The sequence below is a fragment of the Oryx dammah genome, unplaced genomic scaffold (assembly GCF_014754425.2).
Source record: "Oryx dammah isolate SB20612 unplaced genomic scaffold, SCBI_Odam_1.1 HiC_scaffold_1, whole genome shotgun sequence".
Taxonomy (NCBI): Eukaryota; Metazoa; Chordata; class Mammalia; order Artiodactyla; family Bovidae; genus Oryx; species Oryx dammah.
This window is the reverse complement of record NW_024070185.1, coordinates 1,607,347-1,631,053: the sequence shown is the minus strand read 5'-3', so window position 1 is coordinate 1,631,053 and position 23,707 is coordinate 1,607,347. Positions and strand designations below refer to the sequence as shown.

Sequence of the window (23,707 nt, the reverse complement as noted above, 5' to 3'; positions counted from 1 at the left end):
CACACACACACACACACACACACACACACACACACACACACACACACGAGCTCAACAAAAACTTTGAATGAAACAGTATTCAAATAATGCTAAAAATCCCAAAGATCAAATCCACTATAAGGGCCTGTTAGAATAAACAAGAATTCTACCTCCAAACTACCTAAACTTCAGGAAGGAAGTCAGAGTATAAAACTAGCACTCCAAATCCAAATCCAAGAATCAAAAAAAAACTAAAGGTCCCCGCCCCCCATAAAGATGGAAGAGGGCTTCCCTGGTGGCTCAGAGGTTAAAGCCTCTGTCTGCAATGCAGGAGACCCGGGTTCGATCCCTGGGTTGGGAAGATCCCCTGAAGGAAATGGCAACCCACTCCAGTATTCTTGCCTGGAGAATCCCATGGAGGGAGGAAACTGGTAGGCTACAGTCCAGGGGGTCGCAAAGACGAGCGACACGACTAAGCGACTTCACTTTCACTTTCAAAGATGGAAGAGACATTTTATGGAAGAACTTAATAGTGTCTGTATAGGAAGGAAATATACCCAAAAGATAACTATTTCTGAAATGTCATTTTAATTTCTAATCCATCAAAAATACATTAACTAATTGTATTTTTATATCTACATACATTTCTAGCCTCTATATTATTCACTTAAGTTGGAAACTTCATCATTTACCATCTCATCTTGACAACATTAAATTTAATTTACTCTACACAGGTAATTCCTAATTCCAGTACTCAGTAATTCAGTAAACAGTCACATTTGCTTTACTGATATCCTTCACAATTTTATACTTTGGTTATCTGCCTCTTCACTCTTTCCCAGACCCAAGAGACCTTTCCGGTCATTGCCATTTTGCCCTCCTAGGTTAGCTGACTCTTTTCTTGATTCATGTTTCTCCACTTCCAGTTCCTTTGTGACCCAAGGTCAGAAAAGGTCATAAATTACGGAAAACCTCTTATCCATTGATACTAGGATACTACAGAACAGTCAAGTAAGCCTAATAACCAACTGATTTGTACTACAATGACACAATGTTACTTTGAAAACACTGGCTTAGGTTAGCTGGGAAAGGTCTCCTCAAGGGATTAGGAACCCATCTGCGATGCCAACCATGGAAGAGACTTAGACTTTAGGCAAGATTTCTAAAGGACTATTTGTGAAAACATAATAGAAACAAAAAGCCTCTATTTCAGTAATAACCATATCAGGAACCATGCCTACTTGCACATAAGCTTTGGCTGACTTCTTATTTCTTGCATATCTTATACAGAGATGAGGTCTATACCTAAGCTGTGGTAAAGACTGTCAAGCCTATCACAGGGAATTTAAATTTCCCAATCGCATGTCTCCTGGTTTATTATAAATTATAAATCAACAAATGGATGTTGAAACAGCTCAAAGAAAACACAGTTTAATTGCTGATTAGCAAATACTGTGACAATTGAGCAGTCACATTCATTCACATTCCTTCCTGTTTAAAGAAATTCCTACCAGAAAAGGGATGATGAGAGCATAGGAAAAAGGAGAGCAGGAGGAACATGTTAGAACTGGAAAAACAATCCCAACAATTCTGGGTGCAAAGACCATGAGAAAATTTAATTTTCTTCTTTATGCTCTTAGGTATTTCCCCAAATGTTCTAAAATAATTTATATATGTATATAAATATGTACATACACACATATACATATACATACTTTAGTAAAGAGGTAACTAAGAGAAAAGCACAATATATGTAACATGATCTTCATTTTCTCAAGCATGCTTTTATTAACAGAATACCACAGGATGTTACAACTGTTCAGAGCCTAAAATATTGTCTAGAAGACACAATTCAATACACTTGTTAAATATATTACCTTTTTTTAATCCTAATGGAACTTAATACCAAAAGGAGGTGTTATCAGAATAAAAACTATATTTTAAATAAAAGAGGCTAAATACGCTCAGGAAAATAACGACTTCCTTACTTTAAAAAGTTAGTTTATAATATGAAGTTTATAAATTCAAAGTCATCTAGCTCAGAGATTTTTCTTGAGGTTCATTTTTTTTTCTAAAACTGTCTATTTTTAGAACAATCAGTTTAAGAAAAATGAAAAAAGGGCAGTTTAATTAACATGTAATCTGTTCTGGCAGTGCCTGCCGAAAAAGATTTACATGAATGCTGGGCGCTTTTCTGGTTTTTACAAACTACTATTATTTTTTCTGATGTGTGAAAATGATTCCATATGTTGGTATTATTCCATTGATTTTTACCAGATACCTATGGAAGACAATGTAGTCACTCGGCTGAAAGCACACTAAATAAAACATACTGACATGAAAATGTGTTCCTCTTTAAGCAGGCAGAGCTTCTCCGAGGAACTGACTTCGGGGTGCAGAGCTCCACAGTAAGCGACAGCGGCTGAAACCCAGTGGCACCTGAATTGAGGAGGAGAAGCACCGCCGCCCGCGCCCCGCGACGGGACCTGTGCGCGCAGTGACGGCGGCCGCGCTGCGCACGGAGGGAACCGCCGACCCGGACCTCCATCGGCCTCACCGCGGCCGGCACCAGCCCCACAGCCCGCGTTACCTCGCTTGTGCAGCTCCCGCAGGGGGATGCAGTCTCCGCCCCCGTCGTAGGGCAGGTAGGGGTCGGAGGCAGCGTCCATGGCCGAGGTCCGCAGGAAGAAGCCGAGGGAAAGCTCGCGAGCTCACCGCCCGCGCGCGCCCCGGAACCCCGCCGCAGCAGGTTGGGTAGTCGCCATGCCCGACCTGTCGGCGCGCGCAGCCTCGCGGGCTGACGTCACCCAGGCGCCACGGTTGCCAGGGCGACGGGCTCGCCTCCCCATCAATCAGGCCCCGCTACGTGTGATGGTGACTAAGCCCAGGGGTGACAGACCAAACAGCCTCCACAGCAAGGGGGCAACTACAGCAAGGCGACAGAAACCTACTTCTCGATTTCTCAATACAGAGCTGTGCAAAGAAATTATGGGTGCACACAAGGCATGAACCTTTTCATTCCCAATGTAGGTAAGTGGGAATGACACGCTAAAAAGGCCACGCGATTTTACCGTATAAATCCACAAATTTATATGTAACCACGTCACGTGAATCATAAAGAAACAGAAGATACCAAAGTCTTCAAGACACCTGGCTTTAAAGCCTATTCTTAAGTATCTGAATTGTACTGTGGCTTCAAAAATTCAGTAACTGCACCATGACTAATCCCCTTCAGCAGCCTCCTTCCTTCAGGAACCAGCTAGTTAAGAAAGACATCGAGGTTTAAGAAAGAAACTTAACATCCTAGGTAACTTTGCTAGTTGTCAAGCTATCCAAAAAGAGCCTTACTAGGTGGGAGATTTTCCTCTCTCCTGACTTCTACTTTGCCTACCTCACAAAGATTTTCGTTGTGCTTTGAAAAGGTGGTGGGGAGGGGGCTTTAGTGAGGAGGGGGCTTTAGTGAAGTATGTCTTAACGCGTACTTTAATGGTCTCTTTGCTAGACATTTTATGAAATTTAGAAATAAGGGAACTCAGGCTACAGAACGTTTCAAAATGTATCATTTTTATTTTCAAAAAGTATCGTTTTTATTTTTCGCTGTATGACCAAGTTGTAAATCAGGACAAACAGGTTAAGAGAGTGCCCCCAAATACCAGGAAAACTTGCAGAGAACTTTTCATCTTATAAAAAGGCAGGGAAGAACGTAAGTAGTATAAAACTAAATTACTTATAAATGCCATATAGAATGCATTTTTTAAAAAGTCTTTTAAGAGTAGAACTTAACATACCAAAGTATGTTTCGTTTCAAACTGTCATTCCAAAAGAAAAAAAAGCTGATGCTCATTTAAGCTGAGTTCAAATTTTTACGGCTGCCTCTCAGGTGATTCCTCCGCAGACTACAAGATTCTTTTTCTGAAATAGCTATAATGGGGCAATGCCACTAAACAAAAATTCATTAGAAGCTGTTCCACAGGACTCAGGGGTTTTGTAAAATGTGTTTTTGTAAGCACTGAATGTGCCAACCCTAAGGTCTACTCCAATTCAATGATTTTATATGAGAACTGCAGGAAAGAGAAGGAAAGAAAGGACTCAGACGACAGTAAAAGAGAAGAGAGATATTCAGCTTGTCTAGTTGTTGCTCATTCGCTCAGTCGTATCTGACTCTTTGCAACCCCGTGGACTGCAGCATGCCAGGCTTCCCTGTTCTTCACCAACTCCCAAAGCTTGCTCCAACTTGTGTCCATTGAGTTGGTGATTCCGTCCAACCATCTCATCCTCTGTCGCCCCCTTCTCCTGCCTTCAATCTTTCCCAGCATCAGGGTCTCTTCCAATGAGTTGGCTCTTCGCATTAGGTGGCCAAAGTATTGGAGCTTCAGCTTCAGTATAGGTCCTTCCAATGAATATTCAGGGTTGATTTCCTTTAGAATTGACTGGTTTGATCTCTTTTCTGTCCAGGGGACTCTCAAGAGTCTTCTCCAGGACCAGAGTTCAAAAGCATCAATGCTTTGGTGCTCAGCCTTTTTTACTGTTCAGCTCTCACATCCATACATGACTACTGGAAAAACCATTTGTCTAGTACATCTTAGTTATTAGTAGTGATTTGGGAACTTTTTAAAAGTTAGATTAAATCAGTGTTTTTATTTCAAAAAGTTTGAACCTCAGAAAGACATACCTTCTTATAAAACCCCACCTGGGATTTGTGAGTAAAAGGGTTCTGGGGAAGGAATATAGACAAGTTACTGCCACAGGAATGTTCTATCTAATTGTCTCTAGTTCTGGTATTAGCATTTATGATATGACTGTGGGTGGCTTTTTCTTTCTGTTTTTTTCATATTTTCTTGGAAATGATTTTTTTTTCCTTTTTTCCACATGGAGAAAGGCATGAGAGCCTAGCCCACCCACCTCCCCACTTCCCCTCCATGATCCTGTCCTGTCCCAGCCCCCAACCTCTGAAATGATTTTTTTAAACAAGGAAATCTAACTTTTAAACAAAGAGCCAACTTTGCTAAATTAACCAAGAGTAAATTTGGTCCTTTTTGGTACTTTGGTATGTCAAGTTCTACTATTACAAGACTTTTTAAAATGCATTCTATATAGCATTTAGAAAAAATTTCATTTTATACTACTTATATTCTTCCCTGCCTTCTTATAAGATGAAAAGCTATCTACAAGTTTTCCTGGTATTTGGAGGCACTCTCTTAATCTGTTTGTCCTGATTTACAACTTGGTCACACAGGAAAACTAAAAATGACAGCTAGCCAGCACTTACTAAAGGGGGAAGAATACTTTCCCTATAAAATACACTGACGGCGTTGCATAGGTAAACATTTTTGTAGCCTGAGTAAAATGACTATTTTTAAAGAACACTGTATTTCTGTATGTAGGCATGTTTATATTATATACAGTGTATCTGTTTAGAGTTAAGTTTAGAATGAGATGCAGTAGACTTAATTGTTATCACTCAGGATAGAATGAGATGGAAGTAGGGAGGCTGATGGTACATTCAGTTTTTACTGTATATAGTTCTACATTGTTGAAAATTTTAAAAACAAATACATTACTCATTAATTTTGAAATAAATTTTTTAAAATAATCTGGAAATTTAAAGAATTTCAGAAGTAAACAAATTTCTTCTGCTTATGGGGTCCATGGCTGCCACATTCTCTTCCAGTAAAAGCATTATTTAGGCTCAGGTGCTTTCTAATTATACTTTAGAAAAAAGGACAAGGCAAACTAGAAAGTGTGGGCAAAGAGGACTTCAACACAGATTAGGTGTTATCAAACTAAGAACCTAAATTACAGTTAAAGAGAGAAGACACATTCAAGAATTCCAAGGCACTGGGGTGGACTGGGGGGATACCTAGATCACCTACAAATTGGCACTTGCCATCTGCCTCTATGTGAGATCAAATCCTGAGCCGCTGCAGCTGCTGACCTTCAACCTCCCCTGAAAAGAGTTCAGGGTGGAGAGCAGGAACGGAGCACTCTGTGCTCTGGGAAAACTGGCAGGACAGGTCTTCAGAGAGTTAGGTATTTTCAGAAGCCAATTTTATAAGCCCATCTCTTGCATCTCTTCTTATCTAGAAAAGCACTGAAATCCTCCATGGTGACTTCTGCTCCTCATGACTAGCCATGAGCCCGCTGAAGATCCTCACCCATCCTCCCACCCTTACCACAATAACATACTGACCTCCCCACCTCCTACCTCTTTGGAGCAGTTTCTCAGAGCTATCTGAGGTGCTGTCTCCCTGACTATAGTCATCATTTTGCCCCAAATTAAGTTTAACCCACAATTCTCACACTGTGCATTTTAAGTCGACACTCAGGACGAAACCTCTGAAGAATCAAAACCGAGAATTGGCAGCACATAAAAGGACTTAAAACTTCAAAGGGGAAGGTGTCTCTACTTCCAAATGAGCCCTGATTCTACCCTCAAACTGATGTGGGAGTCTGGAGGTGTGTGAATCAGGGAGGCAGGTATACACAGGATAGTGTATAACCATACACTATAACTACACATATATAGCTATATATAATCGTTCAGCTCCTCCTAACCCACAGGACCCAAAATATCTACATTAGAAGTACTTTAAAAATGAAAGTAATTTTTGCCTTTAGATCTAACTACCAATTTACCAGAAACAAAAAAACATAGAAACATGTTAAGTGAGAGCTCAGGAACACAATTAGGAAAACCCCAAATGTGAAACAAATGACCAGATTTCTTCATCAACAAATGAATGATTTAAAAAAAAAAAAAAAGCGGCAGTGGGGAGGGACCTGTAGAAATTTTTTTAAAAGATTTAAAGGATTTATCAACCAGTTTCAATGTAACAACTGGGAAACAATTGGGAAAATGTGAAATAGACAAGATTATAAGGAATTATTTATTTTTTAGATATAGTAGCCTTTAAAAGAATCATCTTTTAGACATACATAATGCAATATATACAGAAAAACAACCACCACTACCTAGAGCTGAACAGTAGTTAAAACAGACTCAGTGCAGAAGTTGGCTCAATTTTCCACTACTAACCAATGATATGACTATATTGTCAAGACATCACAAATAAGTCATTAGAATTAGTAAGAGTTAAAGTGGATAAATTTTTAAAAATCAATATTCAACGAACAACTGAACTTCAAAATATACCAGCAGTTAGCATGTTAAATTTTAAAATAAAAATTGCATTAAATAGCAATAGCATTTTAAAATTACCTAGAAACAAGTGTAATAAAGAATGAAGACAAAAGTCAATAGGAAGACTAAAGGCATTTAAAAAGACAAGTATATGGAGAAGGATATCCTGTTCATGAACTGAAAGATTCAAAGTGATCTACAGACTTAATAAAATGACAGTCAAAATCCCAACAGGAACTAACAACACTGTGTATCAACTATACTTTATTAAAAAAAAAAAAAAGTCTTTTTTGTGGCAAACTCTGCTAAAACTTACATGGAAATAGTTAAGACACTCTTAAAGAACAGGGGAGGCTTGCTTTATTTACCAGGCACTGAGACTATTTATAGACTTACAGTGACTCAAACAGAGTGCTTTTGACATAAAGCCATGAAAATACCCGAGAGTACATAATAGGGCGTCTAGAAACAGACCCTCCTTTATGTGTGCCTGTTGATATACAGCAAAGGTGGCACTATAAAAGACTGTAAACAATGGTTTTCTTAAATAAGTGGGATTTGGACCACTGGCTATATCCGTGAAAAAAAAATTATATACACCGGAATCCACACACATTTACAAAAACTGCTTAGATAATTATAGACCTGAATGTGGAAGGCCAATGACGCTCTCACAAAATAACAGGGAGAAATATCTTCATGACCTGAGGGCTGGGAAATTTTTCATCAAGACACAAAAACCATTAGTCATAACACACAACATTATTATCCAGGACCATATTACAATTAACAATATCTGATGAACAGAGTCTGTCCATTAGGAGAATGTATCCCACCAAAATGTATACAGAGAGAAATAATCACCAGTGTGGTGGCATCTGGAGGTAGGGCCTTTGGGAGGTGATTAGGTCATGAGGGTGTAGCCCTCATGAATGGGATTAGTGCCCTTATAACAGAGCTCCCTGGAGGACACAGAGAAGATGGCAGACCAGGAACCAGAAGCGGCCCCTCTTCACCAGACATGGAGTCTGCTGGCCTCTAGAGCTGTGGGAGATTAATGCACACTGTTAGATCAGGCCAGACAAAGACAGAGAATGAGACACCACCCACAGAATAAAAGATACTTACACTCATGTAATGGGAAGCCTGTATACAGAAAATGACTAACGTTTACATATCTCTAAGACACACAGGTCAATAGAAAAATCAGCAAATGACTTGAATAGGTACTTCAAAAAATTTTTTTGAAATAGTCCATCAGCATGAAAAGGTGCCAAGGAAATGCAAATTAAAGCCACAATCAGAATCCATGACACAGTCAGCAGATGGACAACAGCAAAAGTCAGACAACACCAAGCAGTTGGTGAAGGTGGAGCTGTCATACATGCTCACCTGAGTGTAAACTGAATCAACACTATAAAAAATAAAGCCTACAACCCGACAAGTTCACACCCAGGCCAATGAAACTTGTGCACGTACCCACCAGGATACACGCATCATACTGAAAACAGCAGTGACTGTACCCACCAAAAACAGTTAAGAACTAGTAGATCCATCAGTAGCAGAGTGAATATCTATACTGTGGTATATTGACAAAAAAGAGTGACATAGTCTAGAGCAACGTCACAACAGCTACTCCCTGCAACAAAGAAGATTCTTGAAAATCATGCTTTGTAAAAGCAAGAAACAAAGGAATATGTACTGTATGATTCAATTTATTTAATCTTCAAAAGCAGGGCATGCTACATGATAATCCCAATGATACACACCTAGATGATCAAACCATAAAGGAAAGCAACAAAGTGACCAGACAAAGAGATAACAGCATTTATCTCTAGAGAGGGGGAAAGGGCTGTGGTCAGGGAGCTGCTGGAGTGCAGTCAGGCTTATTTTCTTAATCTGAGCAGGTTGCAAAAGTGCTTGCTGTGTAGTAACTCATTCTGTACAAGTATGCTTTATGCATCTTTATGGCAACCCACTCCAGTACTCTTGCCTGGAGAATCCCATGGAGGGAGGAGCCTGGTAGGCTACAGTCCATGGGGTCGCAAAGAGTCAGACATGACTGAGCAACTTCACTTTCACTTTCATGATGTGTGTTATACATCACAATTCAAAAGTCTTTGAGTTAGAAATTTATCCTGCCATCTCTGAGTCTATTAGCATTTAGTGTGAATTTATTATTCTTTTTTCTTCCCTATCCTAACCCCCTCTAGTCGAATCTTATTTACAGTCTCAAGCAAGTTACAAGTAACAGGTTCATAATAATCTACACTGACAGGTTCATAATAATCTATTCTGACTTTCATTTGTTCTAAGCATAGATTCTTCCAAGGAATTTCCTCTAAATGCTAGTATTTTAGAACTGTTTAAACAAGTCCACTGACTCCCTATGATTTTAGGTATTAATATTTACCTCAATTGATGATTTTATAGGTTTACTTCATAACTTCTGAAGCCTTTTTCAATTCTTAACTGGAACCACTGCACAAAACAGGATTTAACTGTTTTCTCAATTCTCCCAAGAACAGTTTGTAAGTAATGGTCTCCATGCACAGAGCAATAATTCCTTATATCATGACATTAGGGTAAGGAGGTAGAGTATAATACTAAACAATTATTTACTGACCTAGTAATTTCAGTAACTTTCTATGGACTTCTTTCTGTAGAACAATTAACAATAATTACAGGTGACATCTGAGGGAAATATCATCAGGTTCTATAGATGATAATCAAAACTAAGCTCACATCTTCCCAATGATCTTTCTGAGAATATCCAACCACCATTTGATTGCCATTGGTATAGTAGACTAATTTCATTAAGGCACCCCTTTACCAGACCAACTTATTTTTCCTGGTTTGTTAGTAACATCTTGAATTACAGCACTTCATAAACTTAGTATGGGTTAGCTCTCCCTAAACACATGACCTTACCCATATCCATGCACATAAATTCAGGAAGTCCCCTACTCCACGTATATTAGGTAGGAGATACAGGTGCAGAGAAAATTTACACGTTAGTTGGCAACAGAATCTGAAGGGTGTCATATGTATTAAGAACACGGCAGTGCTTAGAATAAGTATCAGATGAACCCTAGAATTATTTGCTCATTTCTAAAAATAATTCTGAGCAGAGTGTTTGAAAGAGTTTTGACCTTCTCCCGACAGACAGCCATGAAAAAACAGTGGCCTTGTTTTATTATTAACTTTAAGAATGTCTAAAAACCCTTTTACTGAGGACTCATGATATAGCCATTTCATGTTCTTTTAAAGGGTTCAGCTTATGTTGCCAAATTCAACTTTAAGGGCAAATGCCTCACTCATTAGAACAATGCCACCAATGTGATTGGGAGATGCCGGATGAAACTAAAATCAGCTTGTCACCTGCTGAAGACCTCATGCACAAACATAGCCTCTGAAAGGCTGTAGCATAGTCAAATTATTCTAACTCGAAATACATTTCTTAGATTTCTGAGCTGTACCATAATCTTAAACTGTCAGTAATTTGTTTCTGCTTACAAATTGCCAGGCGAGGATACCGAGTTTACTAAAAAATTACTGTTGGATTATGTTATTAATGTGTTTTACCTGCAGCTGATACCAAATAAATTTCATTATTCTTATTCACAGAAACTGACCAACTCCAACCATCTTAGCAGCATTTAGACTTTTTAGCAACAATTCTACCATCCATTTTCCAAATGTATTCACTACACATTAACTAATGTTAATAAATGCCTTTCTCCCAATAATTTTTTTTCCAGGAATTTAGAACACATTCATGTATTCAAATATGATGCAACCATTAAAGCTAAGGTATGCTTTTGTAACATAAGGCAATGTTTTTAATATTAACTGAAAAAGGTCCCAGGTTCCACCTTGTACATGGCACTACCAGCTTCACATGCTAACATAGAACTCTCCCTTTCACCCCCAGCCCCCAGCCCAGCAGCACATCTGGCTTGACTCACCTGGGATTCTCTATTGACTCCATCTGCTCTGCAGGTCACTCTGCCCATCAGAGAACCCATCACCTCCCTTCTGACCGACAACACTCACCTCCCTGCTCTCACTACCTTCCAATCCACATGGTAGCTGAACAATCTTCTAAAATTACTATCACCATACTACTCCCCCATCACTCTTTAGGGAAAAGGGCCAACACCTTAAAATGCAGAATTTCAACCTTGCTTAACTACCCCTCCAGCCACAGTCCTTTCCCACTCTAGCCCCTAACTCCATCCTCCCCAAGGATCTCCCGACTGTACCCGCACTTATACCCCAATTCCCAGCACCCCACTCCTTGCCCCCATCACCTGCTCAACTCCTCATTTTTCAGTTCTCCCCTCCAATGATGCATCTCAGATTCCCCCACTTATATGTCCTCACACCCATACTGCTGCTTTACAGCAGGCACCATAACACCACTGTCACTGTTTCCTGTGGGATTATTATTTATCTCAGTGGTGCTTTCTCTCTCAGCAGAGCCCAGACTCCACGAGAGAGACTCACATCACTCTTGTTCACTGCTCCCTCTCCAGCACCTAGCAGAGTGCCTGGCCCATAAAGGAGCCTAAAAATGACTTGCTGGATGGAAAATACATCGAAGTCAGTCTAGAAAAAAATACACCAGAACTGTCAGTTACCTATGGGGAGCAGGATTATGAGGGATCTTAATTTAGCATGTTTAATTTCTATCAATCACATTTTCTACAATAAGCACATTTTGCTTTTATTATTTATAAGTTAATGCTTTTGGACTCATTTTTTAAAATAAACGTTACTTTGGACTAATTCTAGATGTGTAAGACAGCGGCAAAGACTATCCAAAGAGGTCCTGAGTATCTCTCACTCAGCTTCCCAGACTATCCCAAATATTAATTCCCAGTTAATATCCTGTGTGGGCTGCCCTCATAGCTCAGTTAGTAAAGAATCTTCCTGCAATGCAGGAGACCCTGGTTTGATTCCTAAGTAGGGAAGATCCACTGGAGAAGGGATAGGCTACCCACTGCAACATTCTTGGACTTCCCTTGTGGCTTAGCTGGTAAAGAATCTGATTACAATGCGGGAGACCTGGACTCAATCCCTGGGTTGGGAAGATCCCCTGGAGAAGGGAAAGGCTACCCACTCCAGTATTCTGGCCTGGAGAATTCCATGGACTGGATAGTCCATGGGGTTGCAAAGAGTCGGACACAACTGAACAACTTTCACTTTCCCTTCACTTTCACAATGTCCTGTGTGTCCAGGGCATGTTTTTCTCCGCTAAGAAACTGACATCAGCACACTTCCACTAAGGAAAGCCCAGAGATTCTCTGGCTTCACAAGCCTCTGCCACCGTCCTCTCTCTACCCCAGGGTCCCATCCAGGACACCACACTGCATTTAGGCAATGTGTCTCTCAACTCGTCTGGTCTTGACAGTTTCTCAGTCTCTCCTTTGTCACGCCCTTGTCCCCATCAGTCTGGTTTTGTCTACAGTTCCTCCCGTGCTTAGACTGCAGTTATAAGTCTTTGGAAAGAGTATCACCAAGGCAAGTGGCCTTCTCGTCACATGCTGGGGGTACGCGATGTCCATGCGGCCTCACTGGCAGTGGCACCCCCAGTATCTGGTATGACGGTGCTGGCCAGCTCCCTCCACTGCCGAGTTCCTAGTGTCCCAGGCTCTAGTCTTGGGAGGTGAGCCGCCACATCCAGCCCATCATCAAGAGAGGAGGGAGGAAGGCAGCTCCTCCTCCTCAAGGGTGGGACAGCTACAGAAGTTATCCAGGAGACTTGTCTTTTCTCCCCCACTTATAAAATGTTCAGTCATTTATATCAGTTCCTATCATTTACGTCACATAAATGAACTCGTTTATATTGATCTTACGCTTTGGATATAATCCAGCTCTACCTTATTTTTGTGCTCAAGTGGTTCCAGGTTTGGCCACACGGTGCTCTCTCAGGCTCCTTCCAGTGTTCCTTTGACCGTCTTGATCTTTTTGTTTCTGAGCATTTCCTTCCTTCTGGTACTACACCCCTTGTATCTTCCCTAACCCCAGGTCTAGAATCAGCACTTCTCCAAGGCAACCCGAGTCATCGTAAACCCTGCAGTTAACTCTATGAGATTATTATGAGTCCAGGATAACCTAGGTGAATGTCATGATGTAATCTGTTTGACTAAGTACAGATAAACTTTGAGGACCCAGGCCAAAACTGCCACAAAGGACTCACACATGTAACAGTAACATTTCTGCAATTTCTTCTACTATATTGTTCTATTTTGTTTCCAAGATTAATCTGAGTTGGGTGAGTAGACTAGATAATTCACATTCATTTTTTAGATAAGAAAGATGAGAAACAGAAGTGCTGACAGGACTAACTCCAGGGCGCTGGATATAACATAGCCTACCTCTTCTATCCTGTGGCTTTTCCCTCCTGATGACTCTTCATTTGGGGCCCCCGTGTAATACGGTTGTGACAACGTGGGTGTATGACAGTTCCTGCCACTCCACTGGCGCCATATGTATCCAGTTAAACCAAAACTTTTCTCAATACACCTATATTAGTTCAATAAATAAAAAAGGAAAAAACAAGACTCCTAAACATTATAAAGTAAACCTGTTAAACAGGATGAATAGTTTATAAAGCAGTAAACTTTTAATAAGCTTCTACTGGATGTACACCAATATATTAGACATTTTGAGAAGGGAGACTAATATCCCAATGCCACAAAGTTTAGAAATAAGAAAATAAGATTGCTCATCGAGAGTTAAGAAATGCCATTAGTACATAATGGATCAGCCCTAAACAGAACAAAGCAGACAGGAAAACAAAGGATAAATATACTGGAGGATGGCAAGCTTAGTCCAGGAAGAAGGCAAGCTACAACCAAAATAAATAGGAAAAGCCAAGAAAGCAAACACACAACAGAAGCAACGTAGCTCATGACCAGGAGGGCCTAACCCACACCTGAGAAGTCAGGGAAGGCTTTCCAGGGACGGGAGGTAAAACCTGAGGAGCAACGCACAGGTAATGACAGGTGTTACAGGCAGAGGAAAGGTGTGCAAAGACCTGGAGCTAAGCCAGCCAGGCACAAGCTCAACTCTTAACACTCACAAGGCCCAGCGAGAGAGCATCACAGAATGTTTGCCATATGGCTAAACATTTCAGTTATAAAGCAAGTTAAACTGTTCAGAAAACACTTTCGATCTTTCTATATGGACAAATACACCTTACAGTCAGTTGGAAGTTTTGGCTCAGTTTTATAAATCTGCAGACAAATTGGTGACAATTTGCAAAACACTGGAAAGCATTAAAAAGGGGCTTCCCTGGTGGTTCAATGGTAAAGAATCTTCCTGTTAATGCAGGAGACGCAGGTTTGATCCCTGATCCCGGAAGATCCCACACACCATGGTGAAACTCAGCCAGCAGTGCAACTACCGAAGCCTACACGCCTAGGGAAAGCGTGTGCTCCACGGTAAGGGGAGTCACCGCAGTGGGAAGCCTGCACCATCCCAACCAGAGCCCCCGCAGCAATACTCAGCACAGCCAAAAATAAACAAACACAAATAATGGTAAAAGCATTAAAAAAGATTCCATCATCCAGAGAAAAATCACTAGTTTGGTGCGTCTCCCACCAAATGTGTGCAGGGTGTGTGTACCTGTGTGCATTCAGTACTGTGAGAACTGGGATTGTTAGGGGAAGCACACTGATTGAAACCACCCACCCTGGCCAGGCACCATAGTAACTATTTGCATGAGTTGTTTTATGACATGAGATCCTGATAAGGAATACGGAACTAATAAGCCACCACCAACCAGAAGAGTTCGGGAAAGGTCTAAAGGAGACACCGCATGCCCGTCCACTTCCCAGAATCCCTCTCGCTAGCATCCATCTTGGCTGAGTGATACATGTGCCACCAGAAAACACTCTGAATTAGAGTGATTGGCCAAAGACCACCCGGAAACTAATCCCATCACCATAAAACCCGAGACTGCGAGCCACGTGGCAGAGCAGTTCTCCTGGGTTCCCTTACCCTACTGCTCTCCACCCGAGTGCCCTTTCCCAGTAAAATCTCTTGCTCTGTCAGCACATGTGTCTCCTCGGACAATTCATTTCCAAATGTTAGACAAGAGCCCAGTTTCGGGCCCTGGAAGGGGTCCCCCTTCCTGCAACAAATGGCGACTCTGGTGGGACTCTTCTTCGATGAGACTGACATCTTGACCACTCCGGATACTCAGGGGCCAGCTTACCTGCCAATGGACCAGACCCAGCTGCCGCAAATGGGACCCTTTTGTCCCTGGTCTCCTGATGTGGACAACTGGCCAGAGTGCCTCGACCAGGTAAGGAACAAGAGACTTTACTGACCTCTCTCCCCTTCCCTCTCTCTTTCCTCTCCTTAACCCTTCCTATCCTTCCCTGTTTTTCTAGTCCCCTGGTCCTGGACGCAGGAATCTGGTCAAAGGGCCTTGGCCTGGGCTGAGGATTGGAGACTGATCACCTCCTCTTGGCAGAGAACTGGAACTCTGGTTCTGGTCTGGTCTGATTTCTGGTAGGGCCGAGTTCCAATCCTCCCTTCTCTGGAGGCCCAGGGTAAAGTCCCATAATGCCTGGGTATCTGCAGGTGGCAGGAGACATCTGTAAGGCCACCCGTTTTGCCCCTCTCTCCCGCTTCCTCCCCCTTCTTCTTTCAACCTGGCTTCCTTTCCTCCCTTTGAAATCTTTTAAGCTGTCAGTACTTGGATCTGAAGTTCTGTGTCTCTATAGGAGGTTTTCTGAGAGACTGTATTCTTGTATTTAAGGGAGTGTCTGATGAGGACTGCCAGGTTTATATGTGTGTGTTTTAACTCTGTTCTGTGTTGTGATTTTTGATGGCCATTTTGCTTTGTCTGGCCACCATTTGGTTTAGACCTGCCGCCATTTTGTTAGAACTTGATTTTCTTTCCCTGTGCCTTGAGACCAGGGCTCTCAGGAACACTTATCTAGACCATCTCTAACTCCTGACACTGAGGGAAAAGGGGAAAAAGACTTTAAAATTTTTATTTCAACTGTTTTTTTTATAAACTAGTAAATTTTATATTGTAATATCTAATTCATGACTAAACTTAGAAAATGAAGCTAGATCTTGCACTGTGTCTATCTAAATATGTCTTGGTATGTCTTTGTCTCTGGGTAATGTTTTTGAGGTTAATTTGTAAATGAGCTCTATTTAATTGGCTTAAAAAAAGGTAAGCACTTACAAATCAAATAATTCTAAATTAAACAATAAATTCCAGGTTCATGTGAACTGGGAAATATTCATTGTATTAAACACCTGATAGTAATGCTTGTTTGCTGACCTAATATAGACATGTCTTAATCAACATTAAGTAGAATATTTTCATTGTACCTAGGTTTAATATAACTTAAATATCTGTGACAAGTTTATCAACAAGGAAATTACCTTGAGTGAAGAAACTTTTAGAAAAATGTAAACGAGACATGAGCTTTTATATAACTCTATTAAGAACAATTATTCTTTAGCGATTTCTGTCTGAAACCGTCTCTGCAGATGGGTGTAACTTAAATTCCTAAGGGTTGCGCCATGCGTGCTAAGCGTTGGAAGTCTAGTGACTAGTTAGGTCATTTCCAAATAAAATAAGATTTTGAAACATTTACTACTAAACATTAATTTCCTTTTACCGAGAAACTAAAGAGATTTGGGACTATAAATGAATGTTTGGTGCCATCCTAAAATGTTCTAAGAAAGCAAGGGTTTTAGAAATTATCACTGGTATTTAAGCTCACCAATCTATAAAATGCTAACATAAAAGTTAGTTCTTGGTTGCTAAAGGAAAGTAGGAAGTGTGTTTTCAGTATTAAAAAAAAAGAAAAAGGTATAAAAAATACTAAAAAGAGTTATGCATGATCAGGATTTTCTAAAATTGGGTGACAATTAGTTAGATAAATGGATTTTGTTAGAAATGACACAGCCATAAGAAACCTGGTTAGAGTCAACAGGTCCAAGATGCCGGAGCTGACTCTCACTAGACCTCGAGCCTTGCTATTTACTCCCATTGTGACGCATCAACAAGCTAAACAATACACCCATCAACACTGACTGCTGCTGCTGCTGCCAAGTCGCTTCAGTCGTGTCCGACTCTGTGCAGCCCACCAGGCTAAATCTGACCAAATGTTCTAAACACTTTTAATTGATCTTTTTGGTAAAACTTCCTAAATCGAATTCTTTTGAAGTTCCTTTGACCTCTAACTAACTTTGGGGTGCTTCAGAGGGCCCCTGAAACATCCCAAAGAGAGATATTAAACTGTGTTTATTTGGTTGGTTAAATTACATGAAAAAGATTATCAAATGAGTAATAAATCCACTCATGTTATAATGTATGGTAAAATTACTAATACAGATAGCCTAGAAATTATATGGCGCTCTTAACATTCTGATATGTCCTGGTATTCCAATGGAAAACCTGCTGACTTCAGAAAAGCTAACAAAGGACTGAATGAGCCAGCGAATATGCCTATAACTTTCATGGTTTCCATCTGAAAAATTACAGGTTTGAATCTTGTGTTTTCCAGGAGTAGGGAAAACCTTCCTCTCAAACTAATTATGACAATAATTTGGTAAAATTATACACTATAAACGAAACAATTATATTTTCTCTCTATCTGAGTCCTCCAGGAATTTGAAACTCTTAGGTTTCCAGTAAGTTTATCAAATGAGCTAGGAAGGTTATCTCACTAACAGGTACAAAAATCTGAAGAAATTTTGAGACCTTAAAAAGGAAAGAATTCACCTAGATTTTTTAGGCAAAAATCTGTGATAAGCCTTTGGTGTCAGTTTCCCAGCCCTGTTTTATTTTAAAAGTTCAGTCTGAGATTCTATAAATATTTCAGCAAAATAAAAAATCTATGATCAATTATGGTTATATAAGTCATCAGACCAAAATCAGCGAGAATAGACCTATTTTGCAAACAAGCTAGCCTTAATTTGGTTATATTTGATAAAAATGAGAGTAATTTTAGGGAGAAAAAGCTGTTTCAATAAATGTTGAATCCCAGTTTGTTAACTGAGGTCTACCAATGGAGGTAGTAAGACTCATTTCTTGGATAGTTCTTTGCTGTTATGTGATATTAGCGTAAAATTTAATGGAATTCTTAAAGAACACCCTAAGTTTGTTTCTGAAGCTTATCTCAGTAATCTATCTTTGGATGAAGATCAGATGCCTCATGACCTGCAACCAGGACTGGAAAAAGACATAATTTAAGGGACTGTCTCCAACCTGGATGGAAGGACGTTTTTACCAGGTACTCTTAACTAGCTCATGCACAATGAAACTCAAGGGAAATTAACTCTTAGATTAATTCCCACTTCAAAGGCCCCTACACTGGATTGGTCTACAGAGAAGACAGCTGACCTGATCTCACCTTAAAATGATGCTCAAGCAGGAGAAACTATGCTACACCAGGATGAGAAGTTGACAACATCAGAGGCAGATAGCTTGCCCAAGATGCTGAACCTGATTCATATGATCATTTATGTTTTCTTGGCTTCTTAGACCTTTGCATATAAATCAAATGCTTTTCTATCATAGGCCTGATTCTATGCTAGTTTTAGAGATCAATTCAATTATTGGGTTTGTGACCAATTACCTGTGCCTAGTTCTGGGTTACCTTGGTAAATTTCTCTACTACAAGACTCTAACTGGTTGCCCCTGAGAAAATTTACTAAAAAAAAAAATTATAGTCATATTCAGGTCACTGTGATATTATTAGATGGGATCCCCTCACTGGGCCAATTAATAATGCCTGCTCTGACTCTGACCATAAATTTGAGCTTTTTCTATTACTCAAGCTCAATCAGAGCAACAAGAAAATTTTCAGCAAAGGAGGGAAAAGTCTCCCACAATTATGAGATAGATTTATATAGAGAACACCAGGCTATGGTAATTTAGGTTTAAAGTCTCCTCTGTGTTGGAAACAATTAAATCATACTAAGGATAATCTCAGGTTATTGATATTTCTCCCAGCAATCTTGATTCCAGCTTGTGCTTCTTCCGGCCCAGCGTTTCTCATGATGTACTCTGCATATAAATTAAATAAGCAGGGTGACAATATACAGCCTTGACACACTCCTTTTCCTATTTGGAACCAGTCAGTTGTTCCATGTCCAGTTCTAACTTTTGCCTCCTGACCTGCATATAGGTTTCTCAAGAGGCAGGTCAGGTAGTCTGGTATTCCCATCTCTTTCAGAATTTTCCACAGTTTGTTGTGATCCACACCATCAAAGGCTTTGGCATAGTCAAGAAAGCAGATGTTTTTTCTGGAATTCTCTTGCTTTTATTATGATCCAATGGATGTTGGCAATTTGATCTCTGGTTCCTCTGCCTTTTCTAAAACCAGTTTGAACATCAGGAAGTTCATGGTTCATGTATTGCTGAAGCCTGGCTTGGAGAATTTTGAGCATTACTTTACTAGCATGTGAGATGAGTGCAATTGTGTGGTAGTTGGAGAATTCTTTGGCATTGCCTTTCTTTGGGATTGGAATGAAAACTGACCTTTTCCAGTTCTGTGGCCACTACTGAGTTTTCCAAATTTGCTGGCATATTGAGTGCAGCACTTTCACAGCATCATCTTTAGGGATTTGAAATAGCTCAACTGGAATTCCATCACCTCCACTAGTTTTGTTCGTAGTGATGCTTTCTAAGGCCCACTTGACTTCACATTTCAGGATGTCTGGCTCTAGGTGTGTGATCATACCATCGTGATTATTTTGGTTGTGAAGATCTTTTTTGTACAGTTCTGTGTATTCTTGCCACCTCTTCTTAATACCTTCCGTTTCTGTTAGGTCCATGCCATTTCTGTCCTTTATCAAACCCATCTTTGCATGAAATGTTCCCTTGGTATCTCTAATTTTCTTGAAGAGATCTCTAGTCTTTCCCATCCTGTTGTTTTCCTCTATTTCTTTGCATTGATTGCTGAGGAAGGCTTTCTTATCTCTTCTTGCTTTTTGGAGCTCTGCAGCATATTGAAAAGCACAGACATTACTTTGCCAACAAAGGTCCGTCTAGTCAAGGCTATGGTTTTTCCAGTGGTCATGTATGGATGTGAGAGCTGGACTATAAAAAAAGCTGAGTGCTGAAGAGTTGATGCTTTTGAACTGTGGTGCTGGAGAAGACTCTTGAGAGTCCCTTGGACTTCAAGGAGATCCAACCAGTCCATTCTAAAGGAGATCAGCCCTGGGTGTTCTTTGGAAGGAATGATGCTAAAGCTGAAACTCCAGTACTTTGGCCACCTCATGCGAAGAGTTGACTCATTGGAAAAGACTCTGATGCTGGGAGGGATTGGGGGCAGGAGGAGAAGGGGATGACAGAGGATGAGATGGCTGGATGGCATCACCGACTTGATGGACATGAGTCTGAGTGAACTCCGGGAGTTAGTGATGGACAGGGAGGCCTGGTGTGCTGCAATTCATGGGGTCGCAGAGTCAGACACAACTGAGCGACTGAACTGAAGGATAATCAGTCTAGTAACACTAGAAAACTGGGCTATGTGCCTTACAGACTGTGGTGCCAATATATAATTTCCCTGGAAGATAAAGATTCTACAGAGCAGACTAAGTCAGATGACTGGAGATATACTGCACTACATCTAATGGAAGCTCTTCACTCGAGCCTTACTTGTGACTTTACTAATACTGCTGGCTATGTTATTTGTATTTCACCTGTTTTACAAAATTACTGTTTCTTACAATGTCAAATGTGTGTCTGAGGCCTCTAATAGAATAACTATAGTCCAGTATGAGATTGATGATGGTAACAGTGTTACTCTAGATATGGGAAGAAGCAACAAGAGGGAATATTTTCCTGAACAAAGCAGCTAGTAAGAGGTGGTCCAGAGAATTTCGGACACTGTTTCATGGCCTAGTCCAGTAACAGCACACTGAATGGCCTGTCAACAAAATCTTTGCCAAACTTGAGAATGGACATTCTCAGCACCATGGGATAGAATGGTCATGAAATGCCCCCCTCAAAATCATGGTCAAGTTTATGAGCAAAAAGGGGCTCTGCCAACTGAAGACTGACACTTGCCATCTACATCTACAAAGATTAAATCATGGCCGCTGCAGCTGCTGACTTTCAACGCCCCTGAAAGGAGTTCAGGATGAAAATCAGGAATGAGGCACTCTGTGCTCTGGGAAAAACTGGCAGAACAGGCCTTCAGATAGTTAGATCTTTTCAGGAGAAGATTTTATGAGTCCTAATTCTTGCATCTTCTCATACCTAGAGAAACACTGCTGTCATTAACAGTGAAATCTGCTTTGGCTATTAAGGAAAAGTTTACAATTAAAAGTCAAAATAGAGTAGCTATGGTTCAGATGTTCTGGGAAATAACTAGGTCATGCTATGGGTGTACTTTCAGATTAGACCATGTATTGCTAAACACTTAGGTTTTCTGAGTTATGTCAGGCTTGGATGCTACCATTCTCAAAACAATGTCTGCTGGAAGCTAGTAACTGCAACCTTACTTTTTATAAAACTAGGCAATTGGCTACCTGGCTACAAGTCTCCCTGAAGTGCCAGGTCCAGACTGGGTTTCAGGCCTATTCTTCTAAAAAGAAATGAGATTTATTTTGTCTACTAAATTCCAGTTATCACTGCTCCAACTACTTCTAATTTGGTCTGTTACACCAAAATGGCAGACCAAGGGATTGAGATTTTAATCATACAAGACTCAGATCTAGAACTTGGAACTCAGAAATACTTCCAATTCAGTGTCTATACTCCAAGCTGAGGCAGTCTTATGCTCCATTTTGACAGGAAGTTATCACAGTCATAGTTGCCCAGTTCCCTAAATTAAAACTGAGTAGAACATGAGAAACGTTGGGCTGGAAGAAGCACAAGCTGGAATCAAGATTGCCAGGAGAAATATCAATAGCCTCAGATATGCAGGTGACACCACCCTTATGGCAGAAAGTGAAGAGGAACTAAAAAGCCTCTTGATGAAAGTGAAAGAGGAGAGTGAAAAAGTTGGCTTAAAGCTCAACATTCAGAAAACTAAGATCAAGGCATCTGGTCCCATCACTTCATCGGAAATAAATGAGGAAACAGTGGCTGACTTTATTTTTGGGTGCTGCAAAATCACTGCACTTAATCCTTGACTTAGATCTGATGGAGAGAGACTTCTGCTCTGCTAGGTAGGCCTACACCCATGCACAGCAGGAAGAAGTTAAAGAAAGAGACCTCCACCCCAATTCACAAGAAGCGTCTTGAGTATGAAGTCTCTCAGGGGGGAGTTGTTAGGGGAAGCACACTGATTGAAACCACCCACCCTGGCCAGGCACCATAGTAACCATTTGCATGAGGTGTTTTATGACAGGAGGTCCTGATAAGGAATAGGGAACTAATAAGCCACCACCAACTGGAAGAGTTCGGGAAGGGTTGAAAGGAGACATCACATGTCTGTCCACTTCCCAGAATCCTTCTTGCTAGCATCCATCTCAGCTGAGCAATGTGTGCGCCACCAGAAAACACTCTGAATTAGAGTGATTGGCCAAAGACCACCCGGAAACTAATCTCATCACCATAAAACCTGAGACTGCGAGCCACGTGGCAGAGCGGTTCTCCTGGGTTCCCTTACCCTACTGCTCTCCACCCGGGTGCCCTTTCCCAATAAAATCTCTTGCTTTGTCAGCACATGTATCTCCTCAGACAATTCATTTCCGAATGTTAGACAAGAGACCAGTTCCGGGCCCTGGAAGGGGTCCCCCTTTCTGCAACAGGATCACATTATACACGCAGATTTTGCCCTTTTTATATAAGCCCTTCCATTCATATAGCTTATAAAATACCAGACAGCAAGGCTCAGTTCTCCATGTGCATTTTGCAGCTGGCTTATCTCAAGTCAGAACTCCCACAGTGTGGTCACAGAGCCCTGGAGACACCAAGGTCCGCAGCATTTTTTGAGATGAGACTTCTGTGCAGGCCACCCACCACAACGGACACAATGTGTTCTCTTCCACTTGTGGAAGTCAGAAGTACACAGTCCAGGTGTCTGTGGGGGCGCCCCTTCTGGAGGCCCCAAGGGAGAATCACCTCCACGCTGTTCGCAGCTTCCTTCCCTGGCCGGCGGCCCCTTCCTCTTGTTACTGAGTCCAGGCTCACTCTGCTCGCCACGTGACAAGCCAATGAATCTGAGACGAGGTGCTGAGGCAAGGAAGAAACTTTCATTGGGGAGCCAGCAGACCAAGAAGATGGCAAGCTAGTACCTCAAAATAACCATCTCATTGGGGTGTGGAAGCCAGGTTCTTTTATAGATTAGAGCGAAAGAAGCAATGAGGAACTAAAGTCAAAAGGCAGGAAGAGGAGATGCAGTGGGGAAATAAAGTGAAAGGGTCTTCAGTCTAGCAAAACATCTTCAAGGGAGCGGCCGGCCTTTGGAAGGGGTGTGTTGTCATCTATTCATAGGTGGGCAGGGACAAACTCTCTCTCCATGAGCTGAACAAAGGCACTTTAGTTTACAGCCAAGCAGAGGGGCAGGGTTCTCCAGGCAAGCCATTGAGTGTAATGAAAGCAAGTCAAAGAAACAGTTTCCAACACAGGGTCAGAACTGGCTTTCT

The 23,707-nt window shown here is 41.0% G+C and overlaps 1 protein-coding gene across 6 annotated transcripts in view; it reads right to left on the bottom strand.

Moving 5' to 3' along the window:
* CLCN3 (chloride voltage-gated channel 3) overlaps nucleotides 1–23,707 on the bottom strand; it is a 97,171-nt gene that overhangs the window by 47,763 nt on the left and 25,701 nt on the right. For 2 of the 6 annotated variants that reach the window (XM_040228810.1, XM_040229014.1), the window contains exon 1: nucleotides 2,570–2,771. The exons of the other annotated variants lie outside the window; for them this stretch is intronic. In XM_040228810.1, the coding sequence (XP_040084744.1) occupies nucleotides 2,570–2,648 (79 nt within the window). In that variant the 5' untranslated portion in view covers nucleotides 2,649–2,771. Of the gene's footprint in view, nucleotides 1–2,569; nucleotides 2,772–23,707 lie in introns of those variants that run through there. 6 annotated transcript variants of the gene reach the window in all.